Source organism: Tachysurus vachellii, chromosome 13 (assembly GCF_030014155.1).
Source record: "Tachysurus vachellii isolate PV-2020 chromosome 13, HZAU_Pvac_v1, whole genome shotgun sequence".
NCBI classification, from domain to species: Eukaryota; Metazoa; Chordata; class Actinopteri; order Siluriformes; family Bagridae; genus Tachysurus; species Tachysurus vachellii.
The window spans coordinates 4,800,843-4,820,000 of NC_083472.1; the positions used below are offsets into that span (position 1 = coordinate 4,800,843).

Genomic DNA, 19,158 nt, shown 5'->3' on the forward strand with positions numbered 1-19,158 from the left:
TGAGTATCGATGTGAATTAACACTTGTTTGTTAAACTCATCGAAGCTTGAATAGATCGAGAGCACTTCAGAAAGACCGAGCTAAGCTACATTAGTGAGCGTCTGAATGTTATGACTGCTATTTTATTTATTTATTTTTAAAGCATATTTTGGAATATTTAACACTTATACATATTTGAATATTGGACATATTTTTAGAAACAATTCCCTGGGTCATGGACTGTAATTATGTCCATGACCGCAAGGGGTCTCTGTTTATGAAACGTAACATTTTAGTGTAAAAATCTCACAAATTATAATCTTAAATTTAAAAAATATCTTCAGATAAACTTTTAGCTTGCCACATATTGAATATCTCACTGAGAGATGGTGGTCTAAAAGTGTTTTTTTTTTAGTAATTTATAACTGTTATTCTGTCCTGAGACCAAACTGTGCAGTACACGGCTGAGGAGGCAGATTTGATCACGTGACCCGAGAGGGCGTGGTCTCCAGAAACAATATGGCGGCGCCCAGTTTAGCCACACTGGATTAATACAAAATCCGTTCTAAGTCTTTCGCTATTTGTCGTACCGGTAGCATTTGTGATGATTAGTAATAGTGGAGTAATGAAGACGTTTTGCGGTCGTGCTAACCCCACTACGGGAGCGCTGGACTGGGTGGAGGAGGGAGAGGAGTATGATTATCATCAGGAGATCGCCAGGTGGGTGACAGACACGTGGTCTCGGATCAGAGATGACAACACAGCTGTGGTGTGGAAAATACTACAAACACCACACAAAAGAGCGAAAAGCCGTCGTCATGTTTAACTACATAAAGATTGAAATAATATGTATTATGTACTCCTGCACAGCAGGTTTGAAGGCTGAGTATATTAAAGTGCTATTCAGATTTGTTTTCCTGATAAACAAGCATTACAAAGATGAGACCACTGTTTTGCTTCCCTTCATGATCAACCACTTGCACTGGGGCTTGTGGATCCCTGTGAGGAAACATTTATTTAGCATTGATGGAAGGATAGTTGAGTGTCAGGGCTTTGTAAAGGTCTGAATCCTCTGACATTTACAGCATTTAGCAGACGCCCTTATCTACTGAGCAAGAACTGAGCAATTGATGGTTAAGGGCCTTGCTCAGGGGCCCAGCTGTGGCAACCAGTGTTGTATAAAGTACTAGAAAGCAAAACTTGAGTAAAAGTACAAGTATCGTACTAGAAAAAGACTTTGGTAGAAGTGAAAGTTACCTTTTAGAATATTACTCAAGTAAAAGTCTTAAAGTATCTGATATTTAATGTACTTAAGTATCAAAAGTCATTTTCTGATATGTAATGTACTTAAGTATTTGAAGTAAAAGTAAAAAAGTAAAATTTCAGTGATTTTCAGTAGGCATAAGAGCAGGGGCGGTTCTAGGGTTTCATCTTTAGGGGGTTTTATCTCTCAGTGAGAATTTAAAACAAGAAGAGTTTTATATTATATGACTACATAGTAAGCCAAAAGTTATGCGATTATTTAAAATGGCAAAAGTGGACACCAAAAATTTATGCATGATGTAATGATGCCAGTCTTGAATCAAATCAGTTCATGTATGTGTGCATTCTCTACAAACAGTGTGTCCAATGAATGCAGTCATTAATAAAATAAATATTCACAAGACAAAGACCAAATCAATAAATGTTATTTTTATTTAGTATTGAATGGCTTGTTTGCATTAATATTTTGTTTGTGCTACAACTCTGGTAATAAGAATAGTGAAATTTCACTGCTTTTGGTTGGCGTCTTTGCGTCTTTCCGCCGATTAACATTATAGATAAACGCCTCCAGCTCTGACTGCGCGTGCACGCTGGGCGTCCCTGTGCTTCTCCGTAGAGCGTGTGGAGCGTAATGCAATCTAGGAGCAGTGATTCGCCAAACCTCCCTTATTGCAGTCACACACATTTCTTCTGATTTTATTTTGTAGTAACGAGTAACGAAGAGGCTTAGTGGAAATATAGCGGAGGAAAAGTATACATTTTATCTAGGAAATGTAGTGGAGTAAAAGTGAAAGTTGACATAAATTTAAATAGCGAAGTAAAGTACAGACATGTGACATTTCTACTTAAGTACAGTAACAAAGTATTTGTACTCCGATACATTACAACACTGGTGGCAACACTAAGGTGGACATAGGAATCGAACTCACAACCTTCTCGATTGGTAGTCCAGCACCTTAAGCACTAGGCTACCACACGCCTCTCCCCTCGGACATGGGAGAGTCTTCAGGAGAGAAAGAGTGTTGTGGTGCGTGTGGTTTCTCCACCAACAGTAGCAGGTTAAACTGCATTCAAGAGAGCAAAAAATATGAGGATGATGTGAGAGGTTTTGTTTGGGAATGACAAGGAACTGACTTGTTTTGTGGATGTACCAGAACAATAAATGTAAGTTTAACACTATGAACTCACTCCTATGCTTTATGTGCTTATTAATCAGGTCCTGTTATGCCGATATGCTGCACGACAGAGACAGGGTGAGTTTTATTTGTGTACCTCATCATCCTCATTCATACTGCTTATCTTCTTTACACCAGGTTTTTCAGATAGTCCTGAATAATGGTTTTTAGACTGATCCACAACAGTCAGAATTCAGTCAAGCCAGGAGTCCAGGTCTGATCTGGGGTTGGTCAGGTATACAAAATGGTTAGTAATGTGTATTCTGATTAGGAAAATTCTGCATTGTATCTATCAGAATGAGAAATATTACCAGGGCATTCGAGCAGCAGTTAGCCGGGTGAAGGCTCGAGGCGAGCGAGTCGTCGTTCTGGATATCGGCACAGGAACCGGTCTTCTCTCCATGATGGCTGTTACCGCAGGAGCGGACTTCTGCTACGCCGTAGAGGTGATCTCAAAACTCTAGACTGACATCTGAAGTGCTTTTACTGGGGGAAAATAACTTGCCCTGGATAATAAACTCTTACGCTCTTTGCTTTGTTTGTCATATAGGTGTTTAAGCCCATGGCTGAAGCTGCAGTTTGCATCTTAAAGAAAAATGGCTTTTCAGACAAGATCAAAATCATCAATAAGCACTCAACAGAGGTTACAGTGGGTCCAGGTTAGATCAGTGTCACTTCCTCAAAGTTTATTTGTGCCTCAAAACACATGTTGATTTTTTTTTCCTCAATATATACAGGCTGGTAATAAAATTAGGACACTCCATTAAATGTTTAGTTCTTTATTATGAAATGTCAACATTCTGATCTTGTTTTAATTTGTATCTGTAGATGAAAGTGATGTATTTGCATGTAAACAACAAAAAACACTGTTTTCTCTTATTAAACAAAAGAAGTAAAAAAATATATATATATTTCAAAAAGTATTTCAACTGAGGATAAAGTTAAGACACCCTGTGCACTAGTCACTAGTGTTTCCCTCTTTGGCTGAAATAACCTCATTGAGACGTTTCTTGTAGCCATCTACTAGTTTCTGACATCGACTGGAAGAAAGTTTGCCCCACTCTTCAGTGCAGAAGCTCTTTGCTCTCTGCTCCACTCTTTGCCCCACTCTTCAATGCAGAACTCTTTCAGCTGTGTGATGTTTGATGGGTTTTTTACATGCACAGTCTGTTTCAAATCATCACACAGGATCTCAATAGGAATTAGATCTGAGCTTTGGCTTGGCCATTCCAAAATTCTCTGTTTTTTACTGTTCAGCCAGTTTTTGGTGGATTTACTGGTATGTTTTGGGTCATTGTCATGTTTCAAGTTCCAGTTTTGCTTCAGTTTTAATCTTTATATATATATATATATATATATATATATATATATATATATATATATGTGTGTGTATATGTATATGTATATAATATAATTCAAATTTTTAAAAAATAAATAAATAAAAAAGATGTGAGTTAGAAAGTAAAGGAATATTTACAGTTCCTTATAAAACCTTTAATTCTTCTCACAAACAGTTAATTCAGATTTGTCTAATTTTATACAGAATTAAAAAAAACCTTGGGTTGAAGACATCCAACACAGCAAATTAAACAAAAAGGAAAAAACAAAACAAGAAAAAAAAAGTTTCAGTGTCTAACTTGCAGTGAAATGAAACCTGGCCAACTTCTCTGTCGACTAAATAGAAATAGAATAAATAGCAAATTGAGAAGAAATTGAATTTGTTCTATTGTTTGTGTAATTTTTTTCATTTTTACTTATTTATTTTTTTGCTAAATAAAACCATGATGTATCAATGGTCGAACAATGTATCGTGTAAATTGATCACGTGTCTTTATCTTTGTTTCCTTGTAAAGTCTCAGTGATGTTTTTAGAGTGAATTCTGGAAGATCATGAATTTAATGTCATTTATTTTTTTTGTTTGATTTTTTTTTTCCCTTCAGATGGAGACATGCAGGAGAAGGCAAACATCTTAGTGACAGAACTGTTTGATACAGAGCTGATAGGAGAGGGAGCTTTACCCAGCTATGAACACGCACACTTACACTTGGTACAGGTACGAGCCTCGTCTCTGAATATCTTCGATCATGTCTACGAATAAACCGTTTTTTTTTTTTTACCCCATTCCATAATTATTATTCGTTTTTTTTTGGTACTTGAAACACTTAGTCATCACTAAAGACCATTTCTCTAAATATTTATTTATTTATTTTTACAATATTTTCAAAAAATGAATGGAAATCATAAATTTTTGTCGTGTGTTAAATAATTAGATAATACTCATCTGAGAAAATGGATTATTATTATTATGATTATGATGATTATGATTATTATTATTATTATTATTACTAGTATTATTATTATTATTATTATTATTATTATTACTACTAGTATTATTATTATTATTATTATTATTATTACTACTAGTATTATTATTATTATTATTATTATTATTATTATTCTAAGAGAAAAGGAAGAGCAGAGCAACTCCTATGAAGCTATCGATGAATTAAAAAAGGAAATTTTCATTATGAAGGCTCTGCGCTCCAGGAGTATCGCACAGTCTGCGTGGCTCCAGGAAGCGAGCGCTGGCTTGGTTTTTCTGGATTGTTCTCGTGTCCTTCCTGCAGGAGGTCTGTGAAGCCGTACCTCACCGTGCCACGGTTTACGCCCGGGTGGTGGAGTCGGAGCGGCTGTGGAGCTGGGCACAGATTCAGCCCATGCAGGTGGAGGAGCACACGCTGCTGCCCCCTGCTGCTGTGACACGGTGCTCTGGAGCGCCCTCTGTCTGTGATGTGCAGCTCAGTCAGGTCACTACGAGCTCCTTCACCAACCTCGGACCCCTGTGTACCATGTTCAGGTGAAGGGAAAGTGCAGTTTATTCTTCAGATTTGTCTTTGTCCAACTCGTGGATGCATTTTCTATTGAAATATTGATGAAACCTTAGCAATTAAATAATAATAAACATTTTAATATTTAATTAAATACATTTTCCTCCCAGTAAACTCCTGTCTCTCTCTCCATCTCGCCTCTTTCTCTATCATTCTCTCTCTTTTACTCTTTCTTCTACTCTCTCCCTCTTGTTCCATCTCTTTTTCACTCTTTCTTGATTTGTTTTCTGTTTCTTTCTTTCTTTCTTTCATTCATTTTTTTGTCCTTTTGTTTGTTCTTTTTTATCATTTTTATCTTTGTTCTTTCGTTGGTCTTTCTTTCTTTCTTTCTTTCTTTCTTTCTTTCTTTCTTTCGTCCTTTGTTCCTTCCTTCCTTTCTTTCGTTCGTTCATTTGTTCTTTATTTTTTTATATATTTATTTCATTTACTTTCTTTCTTTCTTTTGTTCGTTCTTTATCTTTTTTCTTTCGTCCCTTCTTTCTTTTGTTTCTTTGGTTCTTTCTTTCGTCCTTCCTTTCTTTCTTCCACTAATGCTTTATTGGTCATATTTTCCCAAAGATGTGTGATCTGAGTTTGGTGTTTGGTACACACAAGTGAAAACATCACACATCACTGTGTGTGTGTGTGTGTGTGTGTGTGTGTGTGTGTGTGTGTGTATTAGTGTGGACTTCAGCAGACCGGTCAGCAGCGCTCCTCAGTCACACTCATGCAGGTTTGTGGTGGAAGCCAGCGGTCGAGCTCAGGTAGTTTTGTCCTGGTGGGATTTGGACATGGACCCGAGCGGCAGCATCGTCTGCTCCATGGCCCCCAGCTGGACTTACTCTGACCCGCGAGACTATCCTGTACGCCTGGCACAACATGACACACACGTACAACTGTATCCTGTACAGAAAACCTCACCTAATCCTAATGAGTATACAAGATGCAGAGGTTTACCGTGATCCATGATTTGAGTTGTGTTGTGTTGTGTGTTGTGCTCAGTGGAGGGATCACTGGATGCAGAGTGTGTACTTCCTACCTGCTGAGAGGAGTGTGTGTGAGGGAGAAGAGCTCAGCCTAACAGTCTCACATGATGACTACAGCTTGTGGTACAGCCTCTCCGACCGGTAAATACAGCTTTTTTTTTTAATTTTCTTTTCTTTGTACATTTTTAACAGTGAGCTTCACTCAGACAACAGGAAATGGTAAAGTGGAGGAAATCCAGACGCCACTTGGACCACCATCACTTGTTCCTCTGGAGACGTCCTAAATTTGACGGCTGTACCTCAGACTCTAAGGATACATGACCTCATTTCCTGTTGTTACAGAATATCCTAAATCAACAAAATCATTATATCACATATTTACACTCAGGAACAAATTTCATCACCAGTGTGACACAACAGTGTGTTTTTTTTTTTTTTCTCTCTTCTTTATTTTGACTCCCTGGAAGCTGCTAAATGTCCCAGAAAACTGTCCCAAAAAAAATTTCCATCAAAGTGAAATTGAAAATGTCTTGAATATAATTATATATATTTTATTTATTTATTTTTGGTATAGGAAATTTTAGGGGGGGAGCCTGGTGTTTAAGGTGTTTGACTACTGATGTTGTGGGTTCGAATCCCAGGCCCACTAAACCCCTGAGCAAGGCCCTTAACCCTCAGTTGTATAAAATGTAAGTCACTCTGAACATCTTTCAAATGCCATAAATTGTAAATATAAATATGGCAATAAATCAAATACAACCAAAACTTACTTCAACTTTATTCATTTATATAGCACATTTTACTGCAATTTCAATTCCCCAAAGTGCTGCACGATATTACAAAAGACATAAAGCAATAAATAACAGACCGATTAATACAAAGACAATTAAAACAGATGAAAAATAAAATACATAAAGATAAAAGATAAAATGAAATAAAATATATAAAAACATCAAGAAACATCTCTAAACAAGGTCTATTCTCAACGAACGCTAAATTAAAAAGATTTTAATTTAAAAAGATTAACTGAGACTTAAAACCTTCTAAAGTTGAGGTCTGCCGAATGTGCAAAGGGAGGTTGTTCCACAGTTTTGGGGCGATGACCATGAAAACTCTGTCGCCCCTAGATTATTTTGAGGAACGGGGAACTGCCAGTAGTAGTTTATCTCCTGATCTCAGAGACCTGACTGGAGTAGGGTTATTAAAACACTTATTTGGTTTCAGTCACGGACATTTGACAGGATCAAACGAGCAAAAGTGCTGAAGGTGTTTGTACATGTTATCAGTGCGGTAGACGAGTGATCTGTATACTTTTTTCTCTACAGTGACCAATCAGACGTGACTACACCGTGTTGTACCTGTCAGGCTCACCTGCTGTGGACGCGGCCGCGCTTCGGGGAGCTTAACGACCGGCGGAGACGAGAGCGTTACCTCAGCGCTCTCCGCAGCGTGAGCACACAAACTATTTAACTTGAATATTTTGTGTGCATTAAGTGTAAACGGTGTGATTTGTGTAACGCAGTAATAAAAATGTAAATCTTGTACACGTGTGTTTGTTTGTGTTGTCTGTAGATCCTCAGACCGGACAGCGTGTGTTTGTCCGTCAGCGACGGGAGTCTCCTGCCCATCTTTACACATCTGCTCGGAGCTAAAAAGGTCTGTGTTTGTCTTTCTGTTATTTATCTACGCCGTGTCAAACTGTCAGGACCAAAAATAAACATCTTTTCCTCTCATTTCTGCCGTCTCAGGTGTTTAGTCTGGAAAATTCCGGAACGTCAAAGCAAGTGATCGAGCAGGTGAGAACGAGACGGTCGTGAACGTCTAAAGCGACAAATACAGAAACATTTTTTGTTGTTGTCGTCAAACATTTTGTTTTGTCTTGTTATTTATTTATCTATTTAGTTGTTTGTTTGTTTATTTATTTCAGTTTTTGGAGGCAAACTCACTAAGACACGGCGTTCAGCTGCTACAGATTCGTCCAGACCAGCTGACGTCAGCTGACCTACAGGGAGAACAGGTACAACACCAGAGATTTATCAGATATAAAATCCTACCTACATTATAATTTATAATGTTATTACTCCTTCTTATTATTAATTCTAATACTATTTTAATCTTTCGTGTTTATTTATTTATTTATTTCAATTTATTTGGTTTATTCTTAGATGAACTATTTATAATTCTTCTCTTTTCTTCTAAATAAAACACCATTACTTGTGTTATCACGTCTTAAATGATACATTCTAATATTATTTGAATATTTTTTGTTTATATTGTAAAATTTATTTATATTTCATTTTACTATTTTAATTATTTTGTTTGATTTTAGATTTATTATTTATAATTCTTCTTTTAAATAAATCACCGTTACTTCTGTTATTAATTTATATATGTTATAAATTCTTATAATAATCTTTGTCTTTTGTTTATGTTCTACCCGTTTTATTTATATTTTATTAAACTATTTCAGTTTTAGTTTATTTTTAGATTCATTATTTGTCATGCTTATTATTATTATTAATAATAATAATAATAATAATAATAATATCATCATCATCATGTGAATGTGGGGTGTAAGTGTTAGCTGATCCACTTGTATACGGGAATCTGGTCTGTATGTCCCCCTGTTAGATCTCTGTGCTGATCGGTGAGCCGTATTTCAGTACCAACCTGTTACCCTGGCACTCTCTGTTCTTCTGGTACTGTCGTACCGCACTGAGCTGCCTCCTCCGTCCCAATGCCACCATCCTGCCCTCCTCAGCTGTGCTGTACCTGATCGCCGTGGAGTTCCAGGTAGAGAGATATATATATATATATATATACTGTATATGTACACAAACATTAAGATTAGACAAATTGTAATCAGATTAAACTCCAAACACTTTTTTCTAGTACAAGAACAGCCTGAAACCGTCATCCTGCTATCATTTCCCCTCTTTCTCTCTCTCTCTCTCTCTCGCGCTCTCACCCTGTCTCCCCCCCTCTCCATCTCTCTCTTTCTCACTCACTCTTTCTATCTCTCTCTCACCCACTCTCCCACTGTCTCTTTCTCACTCACTCACTCACTCACTCTCTCTCACTCTCTCTCTCTCTCACTTTCCCTCCCTCCGTCTCTCTCTCTCTCTCGCTCTCTCTCTCTCTCTCTCTGTCTCTCTCTTGCTCTCTCCCTGTCCCCCCTCTCTCTGTCTCTCTCTCTTTCTCACTCACTCACTCTCTCTCTCTCTCTCTCCCCCTTTCCCTCTCTCTCTCTCTCTCTCTCACTCTATCTCTCTCTCTCTTGCTCTCTCCTTGTCTACCCCCTCCGTCTCTCTCTCTCTCTCTCTCCCTCTCTCTCTCTCCCCATCTCTGTTTTTCTTTCTCTCTCTCCCTCTCCCTTTCTCTCAGGACTTGTGGAGAATCCGAGCCCCATGCGGATCCTGTGAAGGATTTGACGTCAGCCCGATGGATGAAATGGTGCAGGTAAACACTCATTCCTTTCCCTCGGGTTCAGTGTAACTGTTACATGTTCTCTGACACCTTCAGTGTTTGATCTTATTTCTACACGTGCTATGATAGCCTTCAGACTTGAATATTTTTACTGAATAAAGTTATCTGACGTAAAATGACCATCAGCCGGATGTCCAAAGAAGCTCAGCGTTGTTCATTGGTTCTGATTTTTCCAGTTTTTAAGGCTGTGTGTACAACTGTGTGAAATAACAGTGAGTCTTGCTCGACTCTTCTCTTCCTCAGCGCTCTCTGGACTTCCGGGAGTCTCGCGAGGCAGAACCTCACCCCCTGTGGGAATACCCGTGCCGAGCCTTGACGGAGTCGCGCTCCGTTATGACCTTTGACTTCCAGCAGTGTGTCCCTGAGCAGCCAATCAGAAGCCAGGGAACGTTGCCTCTTACTGGGTAAAAAAGAAAGAATTCTCAATAAATTAGGTGTTGAAATTTAATACAGCTAGGTATCAGATAATGATGAGGATCTAAAGAGAACAGATCCAATAATTCCTGAACATAAACTCACTCTCTGGTAACGACGATTGATTGTTATATTCAGGAACAGGTTTCTGTACGGCTGCGTCGTGTTTGTTGCAAAAAGTATAGGTGTTTTTGAACACATTATGGTCAACACAAGACATTCGACGCATTATAAACTGAGCTTTGACTGTCCGAGGAGTCAAATATTATAGATATTCCTAAAATATTAATACAAACTGAAAAGTGTTTAAAAAAAAAAAAGGGTTTTTTAAATTTTTTTTAATTCTTATAATATTAAGATATACTTTACAAACTAATACAAACATAATTAACGTTAATCAATAAAAATAAAAAAAAGAGTAGAAAACCCTTTTTTTTTTTTTTTTTACTGATTTAAAGTTAATTATGTTTGTATTAGTTTCTATTTACTTATATGCAAGTCATATACAATCCAAGCAATCAGATGATGACTTTGAAACTAATGACGTGTTTCCAGGTTTGTGTGACAGACGTATCAGACCTTCAGCCAACCGAGGCTGAGGCTGACACTATCTGACATCTAGCAGGAAAAAAAAACCTACAAGGAAAATTCCTCATGCTATAAAATGATTTTTATTTCCAGGAGAGGGCGCTGTCACGGCGTGGCCTTGTGGATGGAGTACAGCCTGACTGATGACATCACCGTCAGCATGGGTCTGACCGAACCCGTCAACGAGGAGGTGAACCTTCTTACGTGTTCCTTCTCCATGAGGTATTAAGTGTACGATGAGCTGCGATGTCCATGAACATGTTCCTTTATACACAGGGAGTGTGTGTGTGGAGTCCGCATCGAAAGCAGGGAGTGTATTTCTTACCGAATCCATGGGACAGCCCAGGAGACGGACAGACAAGCATGTCCTACAACCTGACCTTCGACCCCAGTATTGGCGACATCAGAATGGACTTTTCACTCACTCAGACTGGACCCAGTGAAATGTACTGATTCACTCAGCAGGATTTATTCCCCTGTAACACAGATTGTTGTGATGTAAAGACGGTCTTGCAGCAGATGCTGTGTAATGTTGATGTGAATGTTAATCCGGTTTTATCTGAGTTCTGACAGTTCTCTGGTTTTACTTCTCTGCTTTCGTTTGTTTTTCTGGGGCTCTGAGGTTAATGTAAGTAAGAACTGATAATTGATCTCACGTAAATCTGTAAATCTCAGCTCTAAAATGTATCCAGTGATGTGTTATATAAACTCTATAAACAACAGTGTTTTTTCTTTATGTGCTCTCTCTCTCCTTTATTCTCTCCCTCCTCTCATGCTCTCATCCTCCTCTCACTCTTGCTCTCTCTCTTTCCTTATTCTGCCCCCCCTTTCTCTGTCTCATTTCTTCTCTTTTTCTTCTCTCTCCTTTCTGCCCTCTCTCTCTCCTTTCTGCCCTCTCTCTCTCTCCTCTTTCTGCTTTCTCTCTCTCGCTCTCTTGCTTAAGTTTTGTAACTTAATGTAACTATGGCTGACTTATTCGTAAATATCTACAAATTTGTTTAACAATTTAACAAGGACATACAGCATAACAATAGCATTTAAATTGACCACTAAACGATTTCTTTCTTTACTTACCAAGATCATATTTTGTAAGAAACTTTTATTTCTTGTTCACTACATTAACTTTAGCAGAAGACTAAAGAACCGAACTCCAGGCATCAAATTGTCTAAATTCGACTTGGTATTGAACACGAATTAAATTCACTGAAGTTAGTTTGGTGTTTGTGCAGGAGGTAGAGTTACAGTCTCAGCTCAATCCTCAGCTTAGGTTACTGTGTGGAGTTTTACGATCCTCTGGCGTGTGTGTGGGTGTGTGTGTGTGTGTCAGTGGGGTTCTCACATTTCTTCTTACCACTCAAAAACATGATCTAAACTACCTCTAGGTGTGAATAAGATGACTTTAGACATCAGTTTTGCTCTCAAGTCTCCATCCGTGACTTCCACAAGATAAATTTTATTATAATTCGAATAAATTTAGTTATGCAGTTAAAATGTTTGTGCATATAGTACACAATAAACGTACAGTGTAAGCGTTTGGTTCCTCTCCAGGTTTCTTCCTCATATCTTCTCAGGAAGTTGATGAGTTTTTCCACATCACCTCAGCTCTGGCTTGGTCATTAAGAAAGATTTCTATCCCATGTTTAGATATTTCTGTAAAGCTGCTCTGCGAAAATGTCAGTTTGGCACAGAGCAGTAATGTTCCTGTGATTGGCTCCGAGCTCCACCATGATTCTGACCACGATCGAGCCCTCGGTGAAGGTGAACAATCCGTTAATCAATTGAATGACCGTCTCTCTTACTGAATGCGTCATCTGTGTCTTTCACTCATCTTTGATTTGGTGCATTGCATCATTTCGGAAGTGAAACAGTGTCAATTTCTTTATTGCATCAAATGCAATTTTATAGTACACAGAGCACAAGATACATGTAGTCATGAGAACAGTTTGGGTAAAAAAAAAAAAAAACAGTATTTCAGGTTTCTTAAGGTTTATTTGTACTCATTTAGTGAATGTTTGATATGTGAAGCTTTCAAAACCCTTCATGTTGATACTGAATGACCTTAAAGGAAAGGAATGGAATGAATCTTTGGGGACGCTTTGGGGAATCAGCATGGTTTATGTATCTGCGAGCTGTGTGTTGGCCAGAACAACCTTCTCTCCTGGTTTAAACGCAGGCATGCCGACATACGGACAGCTGGCACAGCGGAAAGCGTCTCCTAAATAGCACTGAGACAAAAAAAGAACAATTACTGATGTGAATAATGAAAGAACGAACTGAAGAATTTAGTGGATTAAGAGGGAAAGAGACCGAACGTGACTCGACCAAAGCGAACACTTACGTTTCCACAGGCTGATTTCGCCTGACTTGCTTTCTGAGCCGCTTTGCTCTCCTGCTCCTGCTCCAGCTCCTCGGCGAGGCCGCACGTGCTACGCGTCCAGACACGACCGGCAAATTACAGTAATTACAGGATGTCAGATGATTTCCAAGTTCATAAACAATCATTTGGGTGCATTAACCCGAAGCTTGAGTGTTTGAGTGAGAGAGAGAGACAGAGAAAGAGAGAAAGAGAGAGAGAGAGAGAGAAAGAGAGTTGCTGATCATCTTCAAGCTTTCTCACCAGTTCTTGCAGGCTTTCTTCTTAGTTCCTGTTTCTCCACATGATGACGCTCTGAGTGAAGCCGGGTCGGGTTTCTTCAGGTCTTCGGCATCCAGAAGCGTATCAGAGTCCACCAAGTCCTGTTCAAAAGATATTTTATGTGTATATGTTTTACAATTTTATGCAGTGTAAGAATTGACACTTAATTTCATTCTACCCTGTGCAATGACAATAAAGAATCTATCCATATAACCACCCACCTACCCATCCACCTATCTATCCATCTACCCATCCTCCCAACCATCCATCCATCCATCCATGGTCACATGACCCTTATTCACTCTGCTTTATTTTACTGATTTTTCTCTTATTTATTGTATTCACTAGATTACTGCAGCAGTATCCCATAACACAGAGCCTGGAACATACACCACGTAACCTGTACTTACGACGTCATCGTCGTCCATGTCGTTAGCTGAAAGAGTCCACAGTTTGGCGGCACCTGGATCGAGAGCTGGCTTTTCTGTGAAACGAGTGAGATCATGTTTAACGCTCAGCTCTGTGGTACAGTGACACAGTCGAGCTTTGTGTGTGGAATTATTTTTCCTGATGAATTATAAACCCAGATACTTTCCCACATGTTGACCGCCAACTCGTGACAGACAAGGGACAAACCCCATGCAGATCACTGTATACATTTTACACCTACAAATTAGCACCAGATGAGTCTGGATACTGTTTGTTGATTGCTGCTTGCCATGACAACCAGGCGGTGTATTATTTCATTACAAATATATTCATTCACTCATCTGTAAGTATCAGGCATGTAGTCTTTCCGGAGCTGATCCACTCTGAAACTACCACAAGCTTGATTGCATAAGTATAGACACCCCTCCTAACTAATATTTTGTGGACGCACCTTTTGCCTTTATTACAGCAACAAGTCTTTATGAATAAGTCTCTATAAGAATAAGTTTCTATTCATATCACACACCTAGACTTAAAATTCCTTCAAATTGCGAGAGAATATCCTGCTCATGGAGTTTTTTTTTTTTTAAGAGGTGTGGCAGGATTTCTTTTATTTATTCAAAATATTCCCGATAATTAAATATTTCTTTTTTTTTTCTCTGGACTATTGTTTGTTGGAATATTGCGTTAAAGATGTAGTATTTGTTTCTGCGTGTGTTTGTTGATGTGTGTGAATGTATTATAGTATAAGTCGTGAGTGTTGCGTTTGTAAAGACTGACCTGTTTTTTTGGCGAAGGACAGTTTGAGCTGAGATGACGCTCCGACCTCATAGTTAGGTTTGCAAGCTGTTATCCGCACCCTAGACAGAGATTTTCCCTGGACATCTGTGAGCTGCTTCAGAGCCTCAGCGCTCAGGGCTTCACTCTTCACCTACAGAAATCACCAGAAGGTACTTAAAGGTGCGGTGCACGATGTTTGAAAGCCAATGTTGACATTTGAAAATCACCTAAACAAACACGCCCCTAACCCAAATGGGTGTCACCCCTGTTTTGATAGCTCCGCCCCACACATTCATACGTAACCCAGGCAACTATTATGGCGGAACCTGTTGGGGCAGCTGACCGAGGGGATATTTTTTATCAATAAATCAACTCAATGAGTAATACTATGGTAATACAGATGTGTTTTTGTAGTACTGTGTGTTGTACCGTGAAAGATTTAGCTCCGTTTCACGTGGAAGACGACGTTCAAAACCTAGAACCCGAGGCAGAGGTAACGGCAGGTATCCGCCATGTCAATGTTTCAATCGCTTTCTGCTAATGTCACACATGCACACTGAACACTCTCTCTGCCGCATATTGACAAGACGCGCCCCTTTCTGCTCATTGGCTACATGTTTGTTTAGTTTGTCGGCCCGACTCGGTTTTCTGAAGCAGTTTTCAAACGTCGTGCACCGCACCTTTAACCACAATTCTCATAATGATATGGATGTAACAGATACGTTTAAAGCAGCCAAAGATTCAATATGATCTATAGTGCGTTATCGTTAGTGCAAAATTTGGGAGACACTTTTATCACAGCAATTTGACAACAAATACGATTTAACTATGAGTGAATACAATGGGATTGGAGCAGTTTATAGATGTGGAACGTCCACAAGACGTGTTAATTCCTTTCCCTGCTACTGGTGGAGAATATTAATCAACATGATGACCTTATATGAGCGATAGTATAGTGCCGGGGTATTAAGAACAAAAATAATAATAATAATAATAATAATAATAATAATAATAATAATAACAATAATAATAATAATAATAATAACCCCAAAAAATCATTTGTGTATTAAACAGGAAGGCAGTGATGGAATGGGGACAAATTTGTGTCCCTTACGTCCCTAGTCGAGGCATCAGCCACACAGTAAACAAGAATTAATGAACAGTGTTCTTCTCACCTCTGTGACGGAAACAAGACCAGATAGTTTGAGTGCTGACATGAGCTTCACTGTCGTCCTGAATCCGTTCACCTCCTCAGAACCTGCGGATACGTTTTAATGAAGTTTGTTTATTCTTTAATGTTTATTCTTTCATTCTAAAGAAAATGGAGATGCAATGGTCTTTTTTTTTTTTTTTTGCAAAAAGCTTTCTGGAACAGGCCAGGTGAAGCGGTCAAGTATTATTGTTAAATACACACATCACTCAGGAAAAAACAGTCGAACCTGATACAGGCTCCTCCAGCACCAGCTTCCCGTCGGGTTTCAGGACACGGGCCATCTCGACCAGCATCTCAGAGCTGTGGACCGAAGCAGTGTCAGGTAGCAGCTGGGACAAAACCCAGTCGTAACTCGAAGCCGAACGAGATGCTGGAACAGGAAGGAAAGATGTTTAAACTTTAGGGTCTGTAGTGTTCAGCGATATAACATCGAGCTCCTTACAAATGATGCCGGTTTTCGGAGATATCAAAATACAAGTATCAAAATTCCCTTTTTTTTAAAAAAACAAACAGACTCTGATTGAACAGAGCTGAATCGATGTGTTGAATTTTAAAATGGCAATTGAAACTTTTCAGAGATTTTCCCTCGTTCTGTGTTAAATAAATGAAGTTTATTGTAAAACACTATATACCATGAAGCTACCGACATAAATCAGATGTAGTAACTCACACATATGGAGCCTTTGTATGTTCTCAAGGGACACCAGGTCCTGACCACCAACCACAGAACCGACAGCCTCAGCCAATTCCTTTAAAGCTGTAGGAGAGGACGGGTGGGTCCATACCACCAACACTTTATCTCCCTGTTTCAGTCCAAGATCTGCCATGACCACCTGCTGACAAAACCAGTTATTATATTACTGACTAATACAACACAGCGATAGAAAATGAGTCATTCAGTCAGCTACACAGAAACATTATTTTCTTTAAGTAGTGTATACAGTGTGTCCCAAAAGTCTTCGTACACAAAGGACTACGGAAACCAGCACCAAGTCGATGATGGCTAAGATTGTATGTGATGTACTTGCCATGTTTCTTCAAGTTCATCAAAACCTTGCATCGGCTTCCTGCTCCAGCCTTGAGAAAGATTTCAGTATGTTTGTCTTTTTCAAAGGTATTTTTGCCGGAAAAAAAAAAAAAAAAAAAAAGTGGTATTCTTCCCCATGTACTGAGACTTTTCTGACACCCCATATATTTCATGCTCTTTCAATGGTTAAAGACTGGGTCAAATTATAGAAGAAAAAAAACATGAAGTTCAATAAACAGTGGATATAAAGTCTACAGCTTCCTGTTAAAAAACAGGGTTTCGTGGCCGATCGTAGCAGGTTTTGTTTCCACCTTTAATTCCTTCCTTCTTTAAAACAGCAAGCAAAATAATTTAAAGTGAAATCAAAACAGGAAATGTTTTAGGAAAAAATACAAGAAAAAAAAAATCATACAACAGCCTAAAATCTAAAATCTAAAATCCCACTCCACATATCATGATGCTGCCACCACCAATCTTCACGGTGGGCATGTGCCATGTTCTCTGGGTGATAAGCTGCTATGTTTTTGTAATTTGTAAAATTCTGCCTTGGTCCCATAAGACCCTAACTCATTTTGCCACAGGGTTTGGGGGATTTAAATGTTCTTGTTTGGTTCTTTTTTTTTCATGAAAAAGAGGTTCCACCTAGCCGCCCTACCCCATAACCCAGACATGTGAGGAATATGCAAGATTCTTGTCACATGCATAGTGACTTGTACTTGCCAGATATTCCTTCAGCTCCTTTAACATTGCCAGAGGTCTCTTGGCAGCCTCACTGACAAGTTTTCTTCCTACTTTTTGTAAATTTCTTGGTAATGTCACTGTGGTACCCCATTTTCTCCACTTGTTGATGATGGCCTTCACAGTGTTCCAGGGTGCATCTAATGTTTTGAAAATTTGTTTATACCCCTCTCCAAATTGATACCTTTCAAAAACAAGATCTCTTAAATGCTTTGGAAGCGCTTTGCGCCCCATGGTTTAAGCATTCGGATGAACCCAAGAAGATGGGGACGTGTGGTAGCCTAGTGGTTAAGGTGTTGGGCTACCAAACGGAAGGATGTGAGTTCGATCCCAGGTCCACGAAGCTGTCACTGTTGGGCCCCTCAACAAGGCCCTTAACCCTCAATTGCTCAGTTGTAAAAAAAAAATTTTAAAATTAGATAACATAAGTCGCTCTGGATTCTTATTTTCTTTATCTGCACTCTCTCTCTCTCCCCTCCTTATTTTCTTTATCTGCACTCTCTCTCCCCTCCTTATTTTCTTTATCTGCACTCTCTCTCCCCTCCTTATTTTCTTTATCTGCACTCTCTCGCTCCCCTCCTTATTTTCTTTATCTGCTCTCTCTCTCTCTCTCTCTCTCTCTCTATCATTTCTTGCGCTCATTGAAATTGAGAATAGTCATCCTTTTTAATGAGAGTAATTTCTGATCCAGAGCCATCCTCGTCCCCAGTACAGCGCACTGAGACGTGCCATCCATTCTGCTGCCATCCTTAGATTTACAGATGACACTAAAGTTCACCAGAACACACAGCCTCCGTCCGACTACGAACGCCACCAGACCCAGAATTCAGGAACGAGTCAGGCGTTTTGCTCCACAGAGAAAACCGCTTCATCTGATGCTCGGCAGGATGAACCGCAGTCTATCACCAGGTTAGAAAGTCCACTCACTACGCAGCAAGTCTCCTGAACTGTACATCACACTTCATACTATAACATGATGTACAACTCGGTGTAGGTTTACTCCTATATCTCACAATTAAGTTAAATCGGATATAAAGGCGTCTGACAAATGCTGGAAATGTAAAGGTAGGAGGTGAAGAAAATCCTGCACTAACAGCTGATCTTTATTTTGAGTTCTTTATCAGTAACAGTAACTATAAATACTTTTAAACATTTGCACAGTCACATGTCCCATATCATAAAGGGCTGTAAACACTTTTGACAGCCAGGTTACTGTATTGTTTGTCTCTATTTTTAACTTGAATTGTGTGATTTCCCACATCATAAAAACTTTCTATAACAAGGTTGAGTAGTCTTTTGGTATCCAGTGTACATTCAGTCTTTATTTACTCATTCAATTGTCTTTAACATCTTTGTTTTTATAAATTTGTCTCTTTAATGCAGAGTTTAACTGAAGTGATCTGATCTTTGTGTCAAAAACAAAATAACAAAAAGACTCGTTAAAACGACGTATTTTAAACATGACAAAAATACCTATCGATGCGGTTACTTATTAAAAAAATAAATATATAAGTAAAAACAAATCTGAAATACTTACTAATATACTAAAATGTTTTCTCCAGACGTATGATCCAACCT

General features: G+C 38.8%; 2 protein-coding genes across 3 annotated transcripts in view; one reads left to right on the forward strand and one right to left on the reverse strand.

The window, feature by feature from the left end:
* Positions 1 to 488: 488 nt before the first annotated feature.
* prmt7 (protein arginine methyltransferase 7) lies at positions 489 to 11,480 on the forward strand. The gene is made up of 17 exons (XM_060884786.1): positions 489 to 699; positions 2,459 to 2,495; positions 2,714 to 2,863; positions 2,968 to 3,076; positions 4,358 to 4,470; positions 5,045 to 5,274; positions 5,967 to 6,147; positions 6,287 to 6,411; positions 7,596 to 7,719; positions 7,843 to 7,926; positions 8,019 to 8,066; positions 8,198 to 8,287; positions 8,902 to 9,063; positions 9,655 to 9,729; positions 10,000 to 10,160; positions 10,852 to 10,948; positions 11,035 to 11,480. Exons 1-17 carry the CDS (start codon positions 584 to 586, stop codon positions 11,209 to 11,211), a joined length of 2,079 nt encoding a protein of 692 aa, XP_060740769.1. The 5' UTR covers positions 489 to 583; the 3' UTR covers positions 11,212 to 11,480.
* A 1,247-nt stretch (positions 11,481 to 12,727) lies between these two features.
* ciapin1 (cytokine induced apoptosis inhibitor 1) overlaps positions 12,728 to 19,158 on the reverse strand; it is a 6,493-nt gene continuing 62 nt past the window's right edge. The window contains exons 1-9 of one of the 2 annotated variants that reach the window (XM_060884789.1): positions 19,118 to 19,158; positions 16,486 to 16,651; positions 16,042 to 16,185; positions 15,778 to 15,860; positions 14,603 to 14,753; positions 13,804 to 13,877; positions 13,376 to 13,494; positions 13,097 to 13,184; positions 12,728 to 12,983 (exon numbers count right to left, since the gene is read on the reverse strand). The exon at positions 19,118 to 19,158 is cut by the window's right edge and continues 62 nt beyond it. In XM_060884789.1, the coding sequence (XP_060740772.1) occupies positions 12,873 to 12,983; positions 13,097 to 13,184; positions 13,376 to 13,494; positions 13,804 to 13,877; positions 14,603 to 14,753; positions 15,778 to 15,860; positions 16,042 to 16,185; positions 16,486 to 16,642 (927 nt within the window). In that variant the 5' untranslated portion in view covers positions 16,643 to 16,651; positions 19,118 to 19,158 and the 3' untranslated portion in view covers positions 12,728 to 12,872. The remainder of the gene's footprint in view (positions 12,984 to 13,096; positions 13,185 to 13,375; positions 13,495 to 13,803; positions 13,878 to 14,602; positions 14,754 to 15,777; positions 15,861 to 16,041; positions 16,186 to 16,485; positions 16,652 to 19,117) is intronic. The other variant, XM_060884790.1, reaches the window with a different exon arrangement.

What these genes read in the sequence shown, in the direction of transcription:
- prmt7 (XM_060884786.1), top strand. Translation starts at nt 584, where the DNA reads ATGATTAGTAATAGTGGAGTAATGAAGACGTTTTGCGGTCGTGCTAAC. An exon ending in CAAAGCAAGTGATCGAGCAG is followed by an intron (nt 8,067 to 8,197) that starts GTGAGAACGAGA and finishes TATTTATTTCAG; the next exon opens with TTTTTGGAGGCAAACTCACT. An exon ending in CTGACCTACAGGGAGAACAG is followed by an intron (nt 8,288 to 8,901) that starts GTACAACACCAG and finishes TCCCCCTGTTAG; the next exon opens with ATCTCTGTGCTGATCGGTGA.